Here is a 20,838-nt window from a genome sequence, read left to right on the forward strand (position 1 = left end):
TCATGTCCAGCTGATATCTGGAATGTCAGCTTGCTGCTTGGGAAAGAGGTCATTACAGGGCATTTAACTTTGGGAGACAACTATATATAGAGGTGATGATTGAAAACTTGAGAACAGATGAAAAAGAGAAGAAGTATATATACGTATTTGAAGAATGTTAATTTTTAAAGGGTGATAATTGAACAAGGGGCCAGTAACATCTCTCAGCCAACAGAGAAGTAGGATGGGAACCAGGGAAGTTTTTCATAAAAGGGTATAGTTGAGAGTTTCAAAAAGATTAAGGACTTTTGACTTTGACATGTAGAAATAGACTGATGGGATATCTAATTTTATATGATTTTAGTGGTGTGATGTGAGTGAAACCCAGAGTATATTCTATACAAGATAGATAAATACAGATATAAATATAGAGATAGATATAGATCAATATATGTATGCAGGCACTTAGATTGATACATTTTTGTTGATAAGGAAAATAATCAGAGTGGGATAGAAGCATGAAGAATTATATCTGGGAGTAGGGATTAGACCAGAACCTGGGGATGTTAATAATGTTAATTGGGCAAACGGAAGGAATTAGTCAGTGGAGAGAGATTATTGCATCAAAAAAATAGAATAATTGGTGGAGCACAGAAATTGGAAGGAGTGCAGTCTAAGACAGGAAAGAAGAGTAAGAAGCATCACAGAAGAAGGGAAGGAGAACTAAAAAACAAAAGAACAATGAAAAGAAGTGGAGTGAGGATCAGAGGACTCAACTTTATGTGGGATTCCATCTTAATGACTTAAGAAGTACCAGAATCTACAATGAACTCAAACAAATTTACAAGAAAAAAACAAACAACCCCATCAAAAAGTGGGCAAAGAACATGAACAGACACTTCTCAAAAGAAGACATTTATGCAGCCAAAAAACATGTGAAAAAATGCTCATCATCACTGGCCATCAGAGAAATGCAAATCAAAACCACAATGAGATACCATCTCACACCAGTTAGAATGGCAGTCATTAAAAAGTCAGGAAACAACAGGTGCTGGAGAGGATGTGGAGAAATAGGAACACTTTTACACTGTTGGTGGGATTGTAAACTAGTTCAACCATTGTGGAAGTCAGTGTGGTGATTCCTCAGGGATCTAGAACTAGAAATACCATTTGACCCAGCCATCCCATTACTGGGTATATACCCAAAGGACTATAAATCATGCTGCCATAAAGACACATACACACATATGTTTATTGCGGCACTATTCACAATAGCAAAGACTTGGAACCAACCCAAATGTCCAACAACGATAGACTGGATTAAGAAAATGTGGCACATATACACCATGGAATACTATGCAGCCATAAAAAAGGATGAGTTCATGTCCTTTGTAGGGACATAGATGAAATTGGGAATCATCATTCTCAGTAAACTATTGCAAGGACAAAAAACCAAACACCGCATGTTCTCACTCATAGGTGGGAATTGAACAATGAGAACACATGGACACAGGAAGGGGAACATCACACTCTGGGGACTGTTGTGGGGTGGGGGGAGGGGGGAGGGATGGCATTAGGAGATATACCTAATGCTAAATGACGAGTTAATGGGTGCAGCACACCAGCATGGCGCATGTATACATATGTAACTAACCTGTACATTGTGCACATGTACCCTAAAACTTAAAGTATAATAATAATAAAATTTTTAAAAAAAGAAGTACAATTATTCAGTGGTACTTTTAAAATATTGTTGTTTAAAACTGCAACTCTCAAAATTGGCTGCATATTAGAACTGTTTCAATTTCTTAAATAAAATCTGTCTAAGTGAGTCTGTTATGGGTGGCCAAGTCATTTAAATACAAACATCTTAGAATGAAGTGCTGGCATCAATACTTTAAAAGTTCCTCAGGCAGAATGCTAATAGTCAATTATCATTGAGAATCACAGTTTAAGAGAATTGCAGATGTTTGCGAATAGTGTTTACGGAGCATTAATTGGATAGCTAGCTACTAGTATTTAAATTGACATCTTCAAAATATTAAAATCTGTATCCTGTATAGGGAGTAATTGTCTTTTCAAGAAAACTAGCAATGTGTGGATTGGTATTTGTGGAGCATGGTATTTATTAGTTTCAACCTAAACGATTGCATTGACATCTGATAAAATGGTCTGCATGGAATGAAAAATGAAATTATCTCATGCAGTAATTTTCCCTTAAACAAAATATGTGCTAATAATGTGATTATACTTCGGCTCCGGTTATGGAAGATGATGTTGGTGCTTTAAGGCATCACTCCTCTAAGTGTTGTTCATGACCCACGTGCGTGAGAATCACTCCAGGCTTTTTGAAAAAATCAAGTGTAAGAGACATATATAAAGTCGGAAGCTCAATTATAACTGAGAACTTACAACAAGGATCTGGTTAAAACTTTATAACCAACTCATTTGCTCCTTGCAGACAGGGTAGATACTTAATAAGAAAAATATACTGTACTTAAAAAATTGAGTATGCACTCACATCAGGCTAAAAGAGTCTCATGGCTACATTGAAAATGACAATAATTAAAACCTGTTGCCCAAGTGTCTCTTTTCTTGAAAGTGCTCATTGTCACTTTTGTTTCTAACACTTTCAGTCTTCGACATCAGTTTACTAACCATAAAGTAAACTGATGTATCCTGTGTCAGGTCAATGGGGGAAAGGCAGGGTTGTGATGAGGTGTAGCATAGGGACCTATGTCATGACTCTTAAAGGGTATATGTAGATCAGAGTTCTGTATCAAGTTTCTTTGTTTTAAAAATATTCTCTCAATGAGAACTAGTTTATGTCTAGGTTCTTGGAGGATGTTTTATAGCGAGACCATTCTTCTACCACATACCAGAAATAACATTAAAATACTAATTATAAAGCTTCATTTGTTGACTTAAATAATTTTTAAAATTGTGGGCATGCTGACACAAACAACAATCTATCTTCATAATCTGCATAGTTCAGGGAAATATATAAAATATAAGTCTTGAAAGGCAAGGAAATATCTGTTTTACAAAGAGATACATAAGGGAAATTAACTTTTGTAGACTTCAAATGAGGAAATAAGCCTTTGATCCCCTAAGGCAAACATTTTTGAGATACAGTTTCTCCATACAATTGCTATGATTTTCTTACTTACACTTTGTAGTTCCCTGCTGGCTGTTTTTCTGTGTAAACTTACTTTCATTTCCAATTATGTCATTATAGAGATGAAAATCAGCTCTAATTAAATAAGAACATGACAATAATTGTCATTCTTTTATTTACATAAACTATGATTTTTCTACCTGTGAAAAGGTGATTTAGCAAAGAAAAATGTAGCTCTCATGGTCCATCAATTGACTGGAACTAATAGTCATGTATCTACAGCTTCCCATTCTCTCATATCTTTATTCATTCAATATTACTTGTCTAAGGGTCTTCCTTTCTTTCATCTTCAAATAAGCATTTATTAAGTAGCTACACTATATTTATTTTATTTTATAATTTTAACTTTTATTTCAGATTCAGGGGGTACATATGCAAGTTTATTACCTGGGTATATTGCATGATGTTGAGGTTTGGGGTATGATTGATTCTGTCACCCAGATACTGAGTATAGTACACGATAGTTAATTTTTCAATTGTCTCTTCTCCCTCTCTCCCTCCATAGTAGTCCCCAGTGTCTTTTGTTGCCATCAGCAGCTACCGTATTAAACATCTACTATATGCCATGAACTATAGATACAGATGCCACAGATACCGAAATAAACTAGTTACAGTTTTGCCCTGAAATCAAATGCTTTAAAACACATTCATTTTATTAATGTGACAAGTACCATACCAATATATTAAAAAATTTACCATAGCAGTTTGAAACGTTTTTTCTCTCTTTACCAAATACACAGCAGAAGCTATTTACACATGGAATAAACATTCCGTTGAATTCCCAGTCCCCAGGCTATCATGTCACCCCTTCTATAGAACTCAAGAAAGCACATCTTAATTCATAAATAAAAAAATAATAGCATTGAATGATTTCTTTTTTCTTTCACATTTTGCTTGTTTGTTTGTTTTTTGTGTTTTTCTTTTTAAGACGGAGTCTCGCTCTGTCCCCAGGCTGGAGTGCAATGGCGCCATCTTGGCTCACTGCAGTCTCCACCTCCTGGGTTTAAGCAATTCTCCTGCCTCAGCCTCCCGAGTAGCTGGGACTACAGGCGCATGCCGCCATGTCCGGCTAATTTTTTAAAAAATTTTATTTTAGTAGAGGTGGGGTTTCACCATATTGCCCAGGCTGGTCTCGAGCTCCTGAGCTCAGGCAATCCGCTCGCCTCGGCCTCCCAAAGTGCTAGGATTACAGGTGTGAGCCGCCACGCTCGGCTGCATTGAATGATTTCTAATTTTAATTAACAATTAATGCAAAGTTGGCGATGATTTATCCTTGGAATAAATATTTGCTGCATGGCTAATATGTCTGCCATGTGCTGGCATTACAGTGGCAAAGTAGCCAAAGTTGCTAAACTCCTGAGTTTTTCATTTGGAGTGAGGGAAAGAAGAAAATAAGTTAATTTCAGATATGGGCTATGACCTTGATGAGAGAGGAAAAGAGATAGAGAAAAAAAGTGTGTGTGTGTGTGTGTGTGTGTGTGTGTGAAATAACTTATTTAAGTGTAATAAGCACAGATAATGCTAAAAATAAGATAAATCAGGAATAAAGATGTTGCCTGACTTACGTGTTTTCAAAGGTACCATTTACTATCTAATTTAAATTTTCTCTGCTGTAATGATTATATTTTATCTAGGTAACCAATATCTAGTGGGATTACGCATCAATTTACTAAGGCAGTTTTTTGTATTTATCTCCAAGTGAAATTTAATCAATTTCTACAGTAGGGAAAAGTAATTTGAAGATTTAATATATTCAGTATATTAATAAAATATAAACTGGTCAAATAGCTATGCTTTTTTTTTTAAAGTAACAACCAAGCATTTATTCACTTACTACAAATAGCTATGTTTACCTCTAATAACCAGTTAAGTCTCCTTTAGAGTCCATATAGATATGCTTTTATTTGTTTTTGGGTTTTTGTTTGTTTGTTTTTGTTTTTTTTTTGAGACAGAGTTTTGCTCTTGTTGCCCAGGCTGGAGTGTGATGGCATGATCTCGGCTCACCGCAACCTTGGCCTCCTGGGTTCAAGTGATTCTCCTGCCTCAGCCTCCTGAGTAGCTGGGATTACAGGCATGCACCACCACACCCAGCTAATTTTGTATTTTTAGTAGAGACGGTGTCGGTCAGGCTGGTCTCCAACTCCCGACCTCAGGTGATCCACCTGCCTTGGCCTCCCAAAGTGCTGGGATTACAGGCGTGAGCCACCGTGCCCGGCGGATATGCTTTTATTTGAAAAGTAACAGAAATTTAAAGCTATTTAAACTAATTATGCATACAATAAGTGTGAAATCAATTTTTGTTTCTTAAGTAATTTCTTCATGAGCACATCGTATAATGCACATGTAAATAACAGCTTTGAGTGTACACTCATATTATGTGAGTAGTTACCTGTATGACACTGTCCCCAGGTCTCATGTCTGTATAAACATACACATCATAGGATATTTCAGGGAAGGTTGGCGTGTTATCATTTGCATCCATCACTTGAATATTGACGATGACTGGCTCACTTTCTTGTACACCATCAAATGCTGTTATCTTCGGGAGTAGAAAAATACACTTAATAGAGATGTTCTGCAAATATAAGTAGTACAGAGTTTGCTCTTACAGTTTAACAAGTTTCTTAAAGGTAATCTTACAATTTGAAAGGGTGCAAAAATATTTTGTTGATAAATGGAGGTAATAGAGACGTAATATTACATATATTAAAAGTGTTCTAATATGGTAAGAAGCAAGTACTGAAGATTTTGTTTTAAGGTATTCAACTCCAGGCATATTTTAAATAATCAGATATGCAAAATATCATTTAAAGTGGGCCAATAACATTGCTGACTCTTAGGGTTAACTACAATTTAATCCTTAAAAACTTAATTGGAAAATATTATTTGCATTTACATATTTTGTATACAGTAGTTCCTTTTACAGTCAATGTGTTTATACCATCAGGAAGGTAGACTTCCTAGATGTACATTGTATCACAGTAATTCACCCAATGGCAATTTTCAAAGGACTAAGTGGTATCATTTAATTGTGATATTTTATACTTTATCAATGTTGATAACGTATGTTATACTTTATAACATACGTTATCAACATTTTAACAATTCCTGCCAAATCAGTGCTACAGCACCGCCATCTTTGTCTAAATCCACTTTGTATCTAACTTTTAACAATCACATAAACTTTCCTGGAAGTTCTGATCTTTTTCTATGTAGGCTTCTCCAGAAATAATTTCTACATATCTTGTTTAACTTGTGCTTTCTCTTAGCTCATCTTTCTCCTGTGACTGATTCAAAAATTGGGACATAATTAGAAGTTACATTTTTTCTTTATCCAACTGTCAACCCTACTATACTTGTTATTTACGTGTTTGTGTCCATGTGTGTGTATGTTTATGTGTGTGTGTGTATTTCCCTATCTCATGATAAATATTTACAATCACAACTTTAATAACCTTTACTTTTTTTCCCCCTTGATTAGCCTAACTCATGATTTATCTACCTCAGTGCTATTGACACCTTGGGACAGATAATTCTTTATTGTGAGGGGCTGTTCTCTGTATTACAATTAGCAGCATCCTTTATGTCTACCTACTAGATGCCTATAGTAACTACCCCTTCACAATTGTGACAAACAAAAATGCCTCCAGATGTTGCTAAATGTTCACTGGAGGGAAAATTTATTCCCTCTTGAGAATCACTGGCTCAACCTTATGACTAAATTAAAAATGCAAGAACAACAACAACACAAAAGGTTAGGAAATAATTCTTTATATCTCAATTTAAGACAATTATGACTGTTTAGTAAAGACTGAAATTCTCACTTTCTTTTTTTATTTTGAAAAGTTTTTTCTTCTGTGAGGAAGAATGTTAATATAGCTACACAAATTACAAAAAAAGAGCAATACATGTAAATAATTTTTCATTGATCTTCTCTCTGGTATTGAAAATAATGTATTTTTCCCCCAAGTCATTGATTTTTTCAGTTTTAACCAGACATCTCTTTCAGTTCCATACAAACATACATACGTACATTCATACATACATATGTATATTTACACAAAAGCTCTTTACCGAAAAGGTGTAAGTTTGCTGTTCTTCCCTGTCCACTGGTTGAAGTAAGGTGAGGTAGCGAGTAATACCAGTCTGTGTGACGGTGAAGACTGAGGTGTAGTCATTCAGAAAAAGGTGAAGCTCTGGGTCTTTTGTCTTTGAAAAAAAATGACATCATTTCAAACGTTGAATAAATAATATAGCTATTACTTCATTACCTAGAAGTTAATGTTTGAAATTTATAGCAAAAATCCTCATGAAAGTATTAAGAATTTCTAACGATAAAAGATATTTAACTAGATATTTACTCAAATGATCTAAACTATTCAAAAGATGGTGACCTATATCGTGGAATACAAAATACTGAAATACAAACAGGTATAATCAATGTGGGAAAAAAGGAAAAATAATAGAAAAACAGAAAGAATATAAAAACTCCCAATTAAATATATTCTTACTGATTATTTGTTACCAATATTTTCCAAAATAGCATTGGACTGGAGAAATAAGAAATGAAAGCAAGAAAAGAAAATTGCATTTCAAAATTTTAGCAATAAGACTTTATAATTACTTCATTTATAGTAATAAACTGCATATATGCATATTACTATCTTGTTCTTACTTATAATGCAAAATAGAAATAAAATTGGTTATGTATTATTCATTACCTATAAATATCATGCTTACTCTTTCTTATTTTAATGCTGTAAAATTTTCCAAATGGAAACATGTTTACTTTAATTAAAATATTTCAGATAATTTGATTTAAAATATGCATAAATTTAGCAAATGTGTCTGATAGAAAAGTCTAGAAAAAATGATATATACTTAAAAAGGAAGGGATTTCAAAATTCAAGTCTGAGAGATAATCAACTTAGCATTGAAAACCCTTTGCAATTTCATTGCCACCCCTGAAAGAGAAGACAACATACTCTAATTTAGAGAAAGAACAGCAATATAAAGTAAGAAGGCTAGCACTGATGTCTGCATAGTAGGAAAGAAAGGCAGGTGGAGCAAAGAAAAAAGGAATATTTAGAGAGTGGACTATTATGAAGGCTTTGAAAAAGAGAAAAAGGAGTGATACAGGGAGGTAAGGTGTTGTTCTAGATTATACTATCTTTTAAAGTATGCATAGCATGATATGAAATGGATTTAATATCATAAAACACTTCTTTAAGTCTGATGTCAAGGACTGAGGGAAGAGCAAAGAGTAGAAAATTGTCAAATGTGTTTAATTTGAAAATAATTGAACTCATAATTTCAAAATTTCTATGTAAAATACAAAAGTTGTAATGCACACTACTATAATAAAATGTGAACATGATTTGATCCACAATATACTTGAATCTGCCCATCTTTTAAACATTGTGATATGTGTAGATTTCAAATAACCTTGAAATAAATGGTTTCATTTGAACCTAAAACAAGTTATGTATTCATAATATCGCATTCTATAGTAGCTTCTATGTTCAGGATTTTGACTTAAGGTCCCTGTGCTACATTTATCCTGGAACAATAAGAAAGTAATACTATACATAATAATTCCAACTGGCGTATTTATTATAAAATGATCAAAAATACTGAGAAAAAGTTCAAGAGGCTTCACACTCTGATATTTTCAAACAGGCACTTTAGTTGTTTCCATTTCAGTGTCATGAACCCAATTACTCAGATAACTAGAAAGCGGGATATTCTAGAAAATCTAACATGTTCGTTTTAAAAATAAATTATTTATTTTTAAAAGTCAATTAGAAAATGCATATGTCTATTCTGAATGATATTTTAAGCATTCTTATTTTACACTTTAGAGTGAATTGTGATTAAATTCAATTATTAGAGTTGATAAAAAAGTTTTAGTTAACATGCAGTTTCAGTCAAAGAAACTCTAAGTATGAATGTCTGCCATTTGTTTTGTGTTTATCCTGGATTTACCTAATCACTGGGCTTTTATGCACATATACACTTCTCTAAATGTACCAACAATGGTGCCATCTGGCATGCCTTAATTTATTCGGACCTTTAAACCCTAAATGCAAGCTGAGGAAGTTTTGCTATGTACCTTGTTTACCAAATATTTACTTTGCTCCTTTTGTTCAAATCTCATCATTCTCTACTTCCTTTATACCTTAATTCTCTCAATTTATTTTCTTCCTTTCAACTGTAACCTCTGTTAATAAATTTGTTAGGTATATTCACTCATATCTTCACATTTTTAAGCATTTTTGTGTGTCAAGTATTTTGATAATGCAATATTTCAACAAGTATTGAGTTGTCAACTAGTGTGTCCAAATGTGACTGTAGTATAATATGTTTGTGTCACAAAGAGCACTTACTTTTTACCACTTTCAAGAAAACCTCAAGGTTTTGTTTGTCAAATGCTTTTCGTTTGAAGATAATGCACACATCAATACTCCATAAATAGACTTCCTTATATTGGATAAACAGAAACATTAAAGATCTTTTGTTAATTTAACTGTCTCAGTTTCTTGAGTGCTTTTATAATAACTAGCTGGAGAAAGATAACATTTCCCAGAACTACAGTGTATTTGTTTTTTGTGAAGAAGATAATCTATCACAGAAAGCTAGCACTATACATGGCATATTATAGCTCATTCTGTTTTGTTTAGTTAATCTCTGATCAAAATATAACATTTACATTTATGTATATTTAAAATAATAATCTTGTACATAAATGCTATTGGTAAATATCCTCGTATTAATTTAAGTAAAAAAATTTAGGAAGCCAGATTTGGAAATGTTCAACAAATTGTCACTCAATGTTTAATAATTTATATTCATTTTTAAAGATAGTGCAAGTTTCAAATGTTGTGTATATATTTATGTTCCAAATATTACAGCATATCATTTTATGAGTTTTATGAAAATTTTAAGTAATATCAACATAAAATGTTAACAGATACATATCAGTACCAACTAACCTATTGTTTTGATTGACAATATTTACAGTTCAAGGTTTTGCTACCCTTCACAAGAAAGGTATATCAAATGTTTGGTAAGAAACAATGTGCATTTGAAGTCAAATATCCTTCTCTAAATCTCTTTATAAACTTAAATTCCTTCTTGTCAAGCTGCATTCCAATACAGTTTGAATTTCACAAATATATTTGAATTTTGCAATTCCTAAAGAGTAACTTGAGTCAACACTTGTATATTTGCAACTCTTTTAATCATGTTAGAGTTAATAGCTTATAAGTTTCATAGACTAGGATGTATATGGACAAATAATGCTCTGGCTTAATATTCCAATAGGGGTAGCAGAATTTAGGTAGCTGTTGTGTCTATAAGTTTATTTAAAATGAATTTAAGTGTTAAATCAATAGGTACACGGAGAGTTGATTAAAAACCGTTAATTTTCCTCTGACATTAGGTAATATTTATTTTACCCTAAAATATCCAGTCAGTATATACCAAAAGTATGATATATTAATTCACTTATCTGCATATTATATTTTGAGATGGTAAAATAAGCTCTGACATGCACACATAAAAACAGAAAAAAATGCAAAAGTAAATGCATATGAAAACACACAGGTAAACAAACATATGAATATAAAATAAACAAGCATTCTATCATATAAAACTATGTTCAAAGATGAGAGTCTACTGTTTAAACACCAACTTGGGGTTTCTAATGGGAATAAATATAGGATATCACAACCACACAAGACTATATGCATGCACATATATAGGCACATACAACACAGACATGTATAGACATATGTGCACATATATATGTATGCATATACATGAGCATACATATAAATGACAAAGCATAAGAGAAAAATGACAAAAAATGTTATCTCCTCAGCCAGTTTTAATTACTTGGTAGTAGTTGCCTGAGTATTTAGTTCAAAAAAATTCAATTTCAAACTTACAATGTTTTAGAAAAAATGCCGTGATAAATTACCAATGTTTGTTGTGGACTGAGAAAACATTAATAATTAAGCAGTCTTTGCCTCAGTTGACAATTAAATTTGGATTTTACAAAATTTCATAGTACTATAAACAATAGATTATGTAAATATTTTCACCTTTTTTAACTTTAAAATATTTTTAAATTTTAAACCAATGAAGTAAATATATTTAAATTTATATAAAGTATTTGTAGATATCCTTATAAGGGATAATGAAGTAATACCTACGTGTTTTAGTGAAGAAGAAAAAGAACAAGGAAATAAACCACAGCAATTAACAAAAGAACAATCACAAGCTTAACACCTAGTACCTACAGGAACTCCACTGGGTGGAACCTATATGCAAATTAAACATGAAATAAATATTGTAAATGTAAATGATCACAACCGCACATATGAAGAAAAAGCAAACCACTTCCAGCACACTAGACTGACAGTTTTTTTCAGAGTATACAATTTTTTTATTAGCATTGTGACCCACATATAATGGAATAACGATATTTATGAAGCATATAAATACTTAACTGCTTTATGAGTATATTGAATTAAATATCAAAGATACCTCTTCATAGTAAAATAACTTTATGCAGAGGAACAAATTTACATGAAATTATAAATAAGTATCTTTTTACAAGCCAAATGAGTAATCTTTATTGATTATTATTCTTTGCCATTTTTTATGATCAGCATTCAATAATCAATTTTTAGCATCTCTGACACTGAAAACCTGGTGGTCTCAGACATGCCTCTTAACACCTTGTGCCTTACCTATTCTACTTATATTGTGGGTTACTTTGAAATTATGATGTGGTACAAGTACTCTAAAAAGCATACTGTATAAACTGATATGATTCATATATGTATACATGCGTGTGTGTGTGTGTGTGTGTGTATATATGGGTATATGTCTACATCTATATAGCAATAAAAAGAACACTGGTGCAAATATTTTTTTTTTCCTTTCTTTTCAGTATTACTGTGGCCCTTGGAATTCTTTCTGACTTAAAATCTACACTGTGAATACTATCACAACTCACATTCCTGGCTATTGTTTCTTAAAATGTGGCTTCACTTTCCACTAAATTAAAGGGAGAAACACAACTTAAATTTTAAGCAAATGGATCCAAACTTGTCCCCTTCTTGGCATTTACCATCTGGAATAGCTATGCTTGAAGCAACTCTTGAGAGCCAAGCCCTGCAATGACAACTTCCACTTTTATGCTTGAGGCTTAATCTCTAATACTATGCTGATATTGTATGAGGTGGCATGCTGTCTCTCTCAAAGAGTTTATCCCTATAATGATGATTGTCACTAATTCTGACACTCAAAAGCAACAGGATTTTGTTTCATTTTGTTGAATTAGGGTCCCAATTTGTCATCTAGTCTGCAGTGCAGTGGTGCAATCATGGCTCACTGCAGCCTCGAACCAGTGGGCTCAAGGGATCCTTCTGCCTCAGCCTTTCAATTAGTGAGACTACAAGCATGAACCACCATGCCTGGCTAAGTTTTTTGTTTATTTTTGTAGAGACTGCATCTCCATATGTAGCCAAGGCTGGTCTGGAACTCCTGGCCTCAAGCAATCCTCCAGCCTCACTCTCCCAAAATGCTGAGATTATGAGTGAGCCACCACACCCAGCCAAGAGTGGCATGATTTACCCTGAAGTAAAATTCATGCCCATAAACTGAAATGGCTTTAAAGTTTTCTTTTGATAATACAGATCTTTTGAAAATCCCAGAAATGAACTAATTTACTTTATAAAAATAAATGGTGCTCGGTCTATAAAAAACAGATGTATCAGAAGGACATAAATCCATCTTCTAATATATGAATGACTATTTCATAGATTTATTTTGTGTGCTGGCAAATGGAAGATTTAAGGAATAATGGATGAATTAAAAGAAAACTGGTTTCAACTCAGTATGAGGAACAGCTTTCTAAGAATTAGAGTTGTTCAAACATGGGATAGGCCATCTTGTGAAATACTTAATGCAACATCATTAGTATTTTTGAAGCATATGTCAGATAACCTAATTCATTCAATAGTGACTGAATTTATGAGTTTATTGAAGAGTTCCCAAACCCTATTAAGTGCTGGAAACTGTGTTAGTTCTTCAGCATACAAAAGTTGCTAAGATATAGGACCTATTCTCAACAGATGTAAACTCATGAGGGAAGAAAGACATTAATTTCAAATTGGAAGTATAGAATTAGAGAAATGCACTGAGGGAGGCATGCAACTAAAATTGGATAATGAATACTGTTGAAAGATTCTTGAATGAAGGAATGCCTGAGGTGAGCTCTAAACACTGAGTATAAGTTATCCAAGCCAGCCTGTGCAACAGATGAAAGATTTCAAAGCGTAGAACATGTAATGAGCAAACATTAGACAAGATGTAGCTTGGCACATGAAAGAAACGACAAGCAGTTGCCAAATGTTATAGGTGAATTAGGAAGTTTCCAAAATTCAGGCCGCAAAAATGTTCAGGTATCAAGATACGGAAAATTGCGTGAGCTTAAATTTTCTTCTCTAGAGGAATAGGTGTCATAAAAGTATATCAGAAGAAATGTGGGCCAGACGCAGTGGCTCATGCCTGTAAACCCCAGCAAGAAATGTGGGCCAGACGCAGTGGCTCATGCCTGTAAACCCCAGCAAGGTGGGTGGATCACTTGAGGTCAGGAGTTCCAGACCAACCTGGCCGACATGGTGAAACACTGTCTCTACAAAAAATGCAAAAAAAAAAAAAAAAAAAAAAAAAATTAGCTAGGCATGGTGGTACAAGCCTGTAATCCCAGCTACTTAGGAGGCTGTTGTGGGAGAATCACTTGAGCCAGGGAGGCAGAGGTTGCAGTGAGCCTGGATTGTGACACTGCACTCCAGCCTGGGTGACAGAGAGAAACTCTCTCAAAAGAAAGAAAAGCAACGAAAAGAAAAAAAAGAAAAGAAAGAAGGAGGAGGAGGGGAAGGAAGGGAGGGAGGGAGGGAAGGAAAGGAAGGGAAAGAGAAAGAAAAAAATAATGAATGGAGAGAAGGAAGGAAGGCAGGAAGGCAGGCAGGCAGAAGGAAAGAAGAAAGAAACAAAGGAAGGAAGGAAGAAAGAAAGAAAAAATGAAAGAAAGAAAGAGAGAGAGAGAAAGAAAGAAAGAAAGAGAAAAAGAAAGAAAGAGAAAGAAAGAAAGGAAAGAAGGAAGGAGGGAAGGAAAAAGAGAAAGAAAGGAGAGGGAGAGAGGGAGAGAGGAAGGAAGGATGTAGTTAGATGTTAGATTTGAGCTTTTGAATAAATCACTCTAATGGCCCTGCAGAAGATAGACTTGAGTAAGAAATCAAGAGACCGAGAACATCAGGAAGTAGTTCTAATAACAGACCAATAGGGTGGTGGTTATAAGGATAGAGAGAAGAAAAGAGATTAAATAAATAATTAGGGGACAAAATAGGAAGATCTGGAAGACTTCTTAGTTGTGGCGAATAAAGAAAACATAAAAATCAAGCAAGACTTCTAGGATTCTAGGTTGCATAGCACAATAAAACATCTATGAATTTCTGGGAAATGGGTTTTAGGAGAGGATTTCATACAGTACTGGAAGTTTAAACTATTTCTAATATTCTATGAGCTTATTTATATTTTATATATAGAAACTACATATGATATTTTTAAAACTTTTATTACTAGAAGACTAGGCATACTTGTTCACTCTCTGGACACCTAATGACAGTCACTCACCATAGATTATTTTAGAAAGGGGGTGAGTCTAAGTAATAAACAAATGATCAGTTTTGCTGATTAATTACTTGACACTTTTACAAAAGTTATGAAGCATGCTGCCCTCCATGTACATGGCATCATCTCAGGGAAATTTTCTCTCCATGCCCTTTCCTACCAGTCCCAACTAAAGACACATGCCAAGGCAGCAATGATTGCTACCATATAGATGACTGGACAAGAGGGGGCACCTGATGAGTATGAAACTCACAATGTTATACAGCTATTACATGACAGAACCAGGAGTCCAGCCAAGATCTGTCTAAATCCAAAGCCCAAACTGCCAAAAACACCTCAGAGCATTTCATAGACTAACTGGTACTGTACATCTCCAAGAGTTGAATTATAAGTAGTGTTTCTCAAAGGTTTTAGACCCCTGAGCTCTCTCCACTTTATTTCATCAATGCCCTGTGAGTACTACTGACTTTTACAAAGTTCCTTGGAACACAATTTTAACATTTGTAATTTAAAAGTGAACAGACAATCCAGACAAGTACGGGGTCACACAGGCAAGCATAGGGCTTAGTGTGTAACCAATAGATAATATGAACACACTGAGAAGGTATAAATACATAAATTTTGCTATTGTGTAAACTTAAAACTACCTAACTTTAGATTTAGATTTTTCTAACCACCAGTTCTATTAAGGTATGACCTAAGCTATCATACACTTTCAAATTGATTAGTCACTACTTAAAATATGAGTATGTATTCAATTGAAAAGCAAAATCCGCACTAAAATTTGTGGGACATTAGTAGATCTACAAAATACATTTGCTCAGCCTGGATTGAAGTTATTAAGGTGACTCTAGGTGTTTTCTAGTGGGGATTCAGTAAAGACTTTTTTCCTGTGACTCATGAAACCCACTATACATCAGAGAATCCCTAATTCTCTTGACTGGCATATGAAACTGTGTATAGATTACTGTGTTCACTTTTCTAGGAAAACAACCTAGAGCATTCTTCAGCTATCATTATAGTCAGACTATGATCAAAGTATATAAAATATAGAGTGCTTAAAATTGAGAACTTTGTTTTCCATAAACCTTGGCTTAAGGTCCATTTCTACTGTTTACTAACACTGTGATCATGGTAAGGCATTTAAACTAGCTTTAATATCCCTTTCTGAAATAGGGATAATTGCATCTATCATGTTTGTTGTGAGATTTAAGAGAATTAACGCAAGAAGAATTTACTATATTGTTTGACATGTACTGAGAACTCAATGGCAGATATTGTTAAAACTTGTGGTTTAAGAAGACACTAAATGTGAGATACCAGGAAAGATTGAAAAAAAAAAAAAGCTAGAATGGAAAAAGAAAACAAAGCAAAGAGAAACAAAAGAATAAAATAAAGCATCTGGTGGGAAGAGGTGGAGTGCCCACAAGAATTGTCATAGCCTCTGTTGAGTGTTACAAAATTTATTTAGAAAGAGAAAAAAAAATCTGAAAGTGCCTTCCTAATTTCCTAAAGTGATTATAAAGCTATGTGTAATGAGATATTAGGGAACATTCTAGAGCTCTGCTGCCTTATGAGTGACATGTATTTATATTTAATTTCATTAATATTAAGCAAAATTTAAAAGTTATGTTTTTAGTCCAGTTAAATTTTAAGTACTCAACAGCTGGCTACTATGTTGGACAGTACAGTTACACAGTAATTCCATCATCACAAAAAAATCCATCTATCTGAGAGCAAGCACTGTTAAGGGAGAAATGAATGAGTCAAGAATTATATAACAGCAAGTAAGAAATCCAACTATCTTTTACATATAGTTATGCTTATAATCCAAACACAGTTGGATTTCTTACTTGCTGTTTTATATATATATGTGTGTGTGTGTGTGTGTGTGTGTATGTATGTATACCTGTGTATATGTCTATCTATCTATCTATCTATCTATACACAAAACATATGTATACATATTTATGCAGTCAGGATACTGTGGTAGTTCACAAACTCAAAGGAAAATCTTTGAGAATTAGAATACCTCTGGGGAACTTAAAACTCAATGGGACTCTCTTTTCTGTGTGTAACTCTCAGGCTTCATTCTCTCCCACTGATAATTGGCTTTCTCATGATGTCAGCAAATGCGGCTACAAAGGCTTCAGATTCATTTCCACTTCTCTAATACATGATGCCAAAGTCTTTCAGCCCTTCTGTTCTCCATTGTAAATTCCTGGGAGGATTCTGGCTAGCTTGGTATAGATTTTCTGTCCCTTTATAACATTCACTCTGGCTAAGGAGGTAAAGTGTTCTGATTTGCTCAGCCTGGACCATTTCCCACTCATGTAGATAGTGTGAGTACAAGAAAAACAAAAGACAATGATTTGTGGAGTGAAGCGTAAGCATCCACATAGTCACTGGCAGAAGTATGAATGGGTCAGCTGCCTCAAATTTATTTTAATAACGATGCCCTCAGACTTGAAGAAAAGTCTCTGAGAATCACAATCTAGGGGTGCTTTCATGATTTTTTACTCATGTAGTAACACCATTATTTTTGCTTTATCAACAATTATATAAAACAGTTCTCAACATATGTTAATAAAAAATTGCCCTCATCATTAAATAAACATCAAGTAAAACATTCATTTTCTTACATATACTGAATATCTGCAAGCTGAAAAGGAATAGTTATTGAATTCAAAGATACTTTTTAAAAATATCCTTGTTTTGGAATTAAATTATAACACTAAAACTCACTTACAGTGACTTAATTCTCTCTTCTCTAGCTTATGTAGCCATATCTTTGTCATATTTCCCATTAATGGAAATATGAGATTTGTTACACAAACAAGAGCAAAATATGTATTTAACTTACATCTTCTATGTCCTTGTCCAGAGCTACTATTCTTAAAGGTGAGGTCAAATTGAGACTGTCCGAAATGGTTGCTCCCACTGGGGCAGATTCCAGGATATAGCCTTGATAACTGGGCATTGTAAAATATGGACTTTGATTGTTTTCATCCAGTATTTCAATGTGTAGACTGGCAAAGGCAGGAAGAGGATGACCATTGTCTTGTTCAGCCTAAAATTGAAAAGAAAAGAAAATATTTAAAAAGTATATGTCATGCTATCTTTTTGGAGTTTCACTTTTCATGCAATATATAGGGTTCTCTTTTTAACTAATATCATCACATAAGGAAAAAATACTTTAAAGGGCCATTTGAAAATATAAATGAGGAAATGAAAATCCAGTGAGGCTTAATTGCTTCAGTCTTCTGTTTTAAAACTCAGTGTATATTTTAAAAATTCACTGTAATAAATTATTATTATTTTATTTTATGTTTTTATTTTTTGAGACAGAGTCTTGCTCTGTCGCCCAGGCTGGAGTGCAGTGGAGTGATCTCGGCTCACTGCCAGCTCTACCTCCTGAGTTCACGCCATTCTCCTGCCTCAGCCTCCCGAGTAGCTGGGACTACAGGCACCCGCCACCATGCACGGCTAATTTTTTGTATTTTTAGTAGAGACAGGGTTTCACCGTGTTAGCCAGGATGCTCTCGATCTCCTGACCTCGTGATCCGCCCGCCTCAGCCTCCCAAAGTGCTGGGATTACAGGCGTGAGCCACCGCGCCCGGCCAAATTATTGTAATTTTTATTGAATACAGTAGGAGAGGTAATTGTGTTTAAATACATTTAGTCAGAAAATTCAAATGGAGATACTTGAGTGTACCGCTGATAAAATATTTAAATAAAAGAAAAAAAGTAACACAAATAAAGAACTATCGTATAGACTTTGTCTCTTCTGTGTCTTCTCATTTTACACTAATGTTTAAATCTCTGCTATGGTCTCTGCTGTTGTACCCCCCAAATTCGTAAGTTGAAATTTTAACCCCAAAGGTGATGGTATTAAGAGGTGTGGCATTTGGAAGGTGATAAGGTGGTGAGGGCAGAGCCCTCATTAATGGGGTGAATGCCCTTATAGGAAAGGGTCTAGAGGGCTCCTTTTCCCCACCTCCCACCACGTGAGAACAAGTAAGAAGGTGGAACCACCCTCTGTGAGGAAGTGGGCCCTCACTAGAAACCAAATTTATAAGAGTCCAATGTCCAGCCTCCACGACTGTGAGAAATAAATGTTCCTTGTTTATAAGCCATCCAGTTTATGGTGTTTTGTTATTGCAGCTCAAAGAAACGTAGACAATTCCCAAATAATTCATAATTCTATATAAAATTAATAAAGTTATATTTATTGCCCACTGAACGTCCCCAAAAGCTTCTTAAAAAGGACAGAAATAATAAATTTCATTGTAATGTTGTAGAAACTGTGAATTGCAATATTATTTAACTAGAAACGTTTTTCAAGTAAAATTAATATTCTTATGTATAAATTTTCTTTTTTTTCTCCCATTAAGTTTAAGAAGTTGATAAAAATTTCTATTTCTAACACATTTTCATACAAAATCTCTACATGGTCATGCTGCACATAGGAAAATGCTAACCATAGATTTTCTGTTTTTTAAAAAATATATATTTTATTATATGTGTATTGGAAGGTTTAATTTAAAGGAAGATTTCATCACAATTGACTTCTGGAAAATCTCCTCCAACTTTTATGAGAAAACATGGATATAATTTAATAGCATATACATTTATTAAAATGAATTCAAATTCTATCTTTAATTTTTGTTATGTTTTCCCCATTGGGAGAAAAGTTGTATTTTTAAATCAATTAAAATGAAAATAAAATATTTGATATTAAACTCTGGTGTGATTTTCTAGATAGATAGTGACAGTACTTTGTAAGTAGCTCAGCTAGAGATCTCTAACTGTTAAAACGTGAGGAAAGAAATTCGGTCTCCAGAAGACAATTTTTCACTTCCTTCTAATAGTAATTTAACATTTTCATCTGTTAAAAAGGTAGGTAACAAACTACAGTGATATTGGTAGGGATTGCTGACTTTTCACCAAGAAATATTACAATATATTTTCCTTCATATTATTTATATTGCAGATTTGTTGAAATATTATTTATGTCAATTACTAATGTGAAATTACGCTAATTAATAAACCCATAGGGAGGTAATATCATATAATGCATTGATTAAAAAACTTATATTTGATTTTTAATATATTGATATCTCTATTTAGATAATATGCTAGATTTTCTTAGTAATATTACATAGTTTACCTTATGCATTTAACTTTTCATTTGGCAGCAGAATGTCAAATCAGCCCATGGCACAAAACGCTTTGAGATCCTGCTCAGCACTAAGAAGAACAGTACTGGAATAATGTTTGGTCCTGTCTGGGATTATGTATCCATCTCACATAACCAGGCATGCTGCTAATACCATCAGTATGGATGAGGTCTTTCTGCATCCAGCAGTTGTGATTAATTTGTGCTGAGCCATGGATGTTCTTTTAGGAGTTACCCCTGTGACACACATCAGGCTTTCTGGAGACAGCTGACCAGGGCAAGAGGTAGAGTCTACGCCTGGAAAACATTGTTTTTTCACTGTTTAAAACGAATTGGTCCATATGGGCTTCCAACCCAATGACCTTGAAATGATTTAAGCAGGAATCCTCTGCTTCACTCTTACAGGCTCAGAGCAGTTCATACATGCAAGGCTTTCTGAACAGATTTTTTTTCTCTTTCTTTTATCTCTCCATCTTTCTTTAATATCTAATTATTCTAATAACAAGCATGTCATATCCAGGACATAATAATGCTATGAAAAGTCATAAATTCTACAACTTTTCCTCTTTCCCCAATGAACACACCCAAACACACACAATATATAGGTGGTGAGGAGGATGAAAAAAGCAAAATTGTATAATAATGAAATAAGCTTACATTTTACATTCAGATCATATATCGTTAGTTTTTACCAGCAGCTGTGAAGCCAGTAAAAATATGTATTATTTGCATGATGAAAACAAAGTGATTCAATGAAAAGAGAAATAAAATTCAAATCAGATCTATGAAGATAATC

The 20,838-nt window shown here is 33.8% G+C and overlaps 1 protein-coding gene across 8 annotated transcripts in view; it reads right to left on the reverse strand.

Annotated features, from left to right (window-relative positions):
• Positions 1-20,838, reverse strand: part of PCDH15 (protocadherin related 15) — a 1,753,436-nt gene that overhangs the window by 377,880 nt on the left and 1,354,718 nt on the right. For all 8 annotated transcript variants that reach the window (XM_054659631.2, XM_054659630.2, XM_054659628.2 and 5 more), the window contains 3 exons: positions 17,727-17,933; positions 7,232-7,366; positions 5,547-5,696 (listed from right to left, as the gene is read on the reverse strand). In XM_054659631.2, the coding sequence (XP_054515606.2) occupies positions 5,547-5,696; positions 7,232-7,366; positions 17,727-17,933 (492 nt within the window). The remainder of the gene's footprint in view (positions 1-5,546; positions 5,697-7,231; positions 7,367-17,726; positions 17,934-20,838) is intronic.

Source organism: Pan troglodytes, chromosome 8, assembly GCF_028858775.2.
Source record: "Pan troglodytes isolate AG18354 chromosome 8, NHGRI_mPanTro3-v2.0_pri, whole genome shotgun sequence".
NCBI classification, from domain to species: Eukaryota; Metazoa; Chordata; class Mammalia; order Primates; family Hominidae; genus Pan; species Pan troglodytes.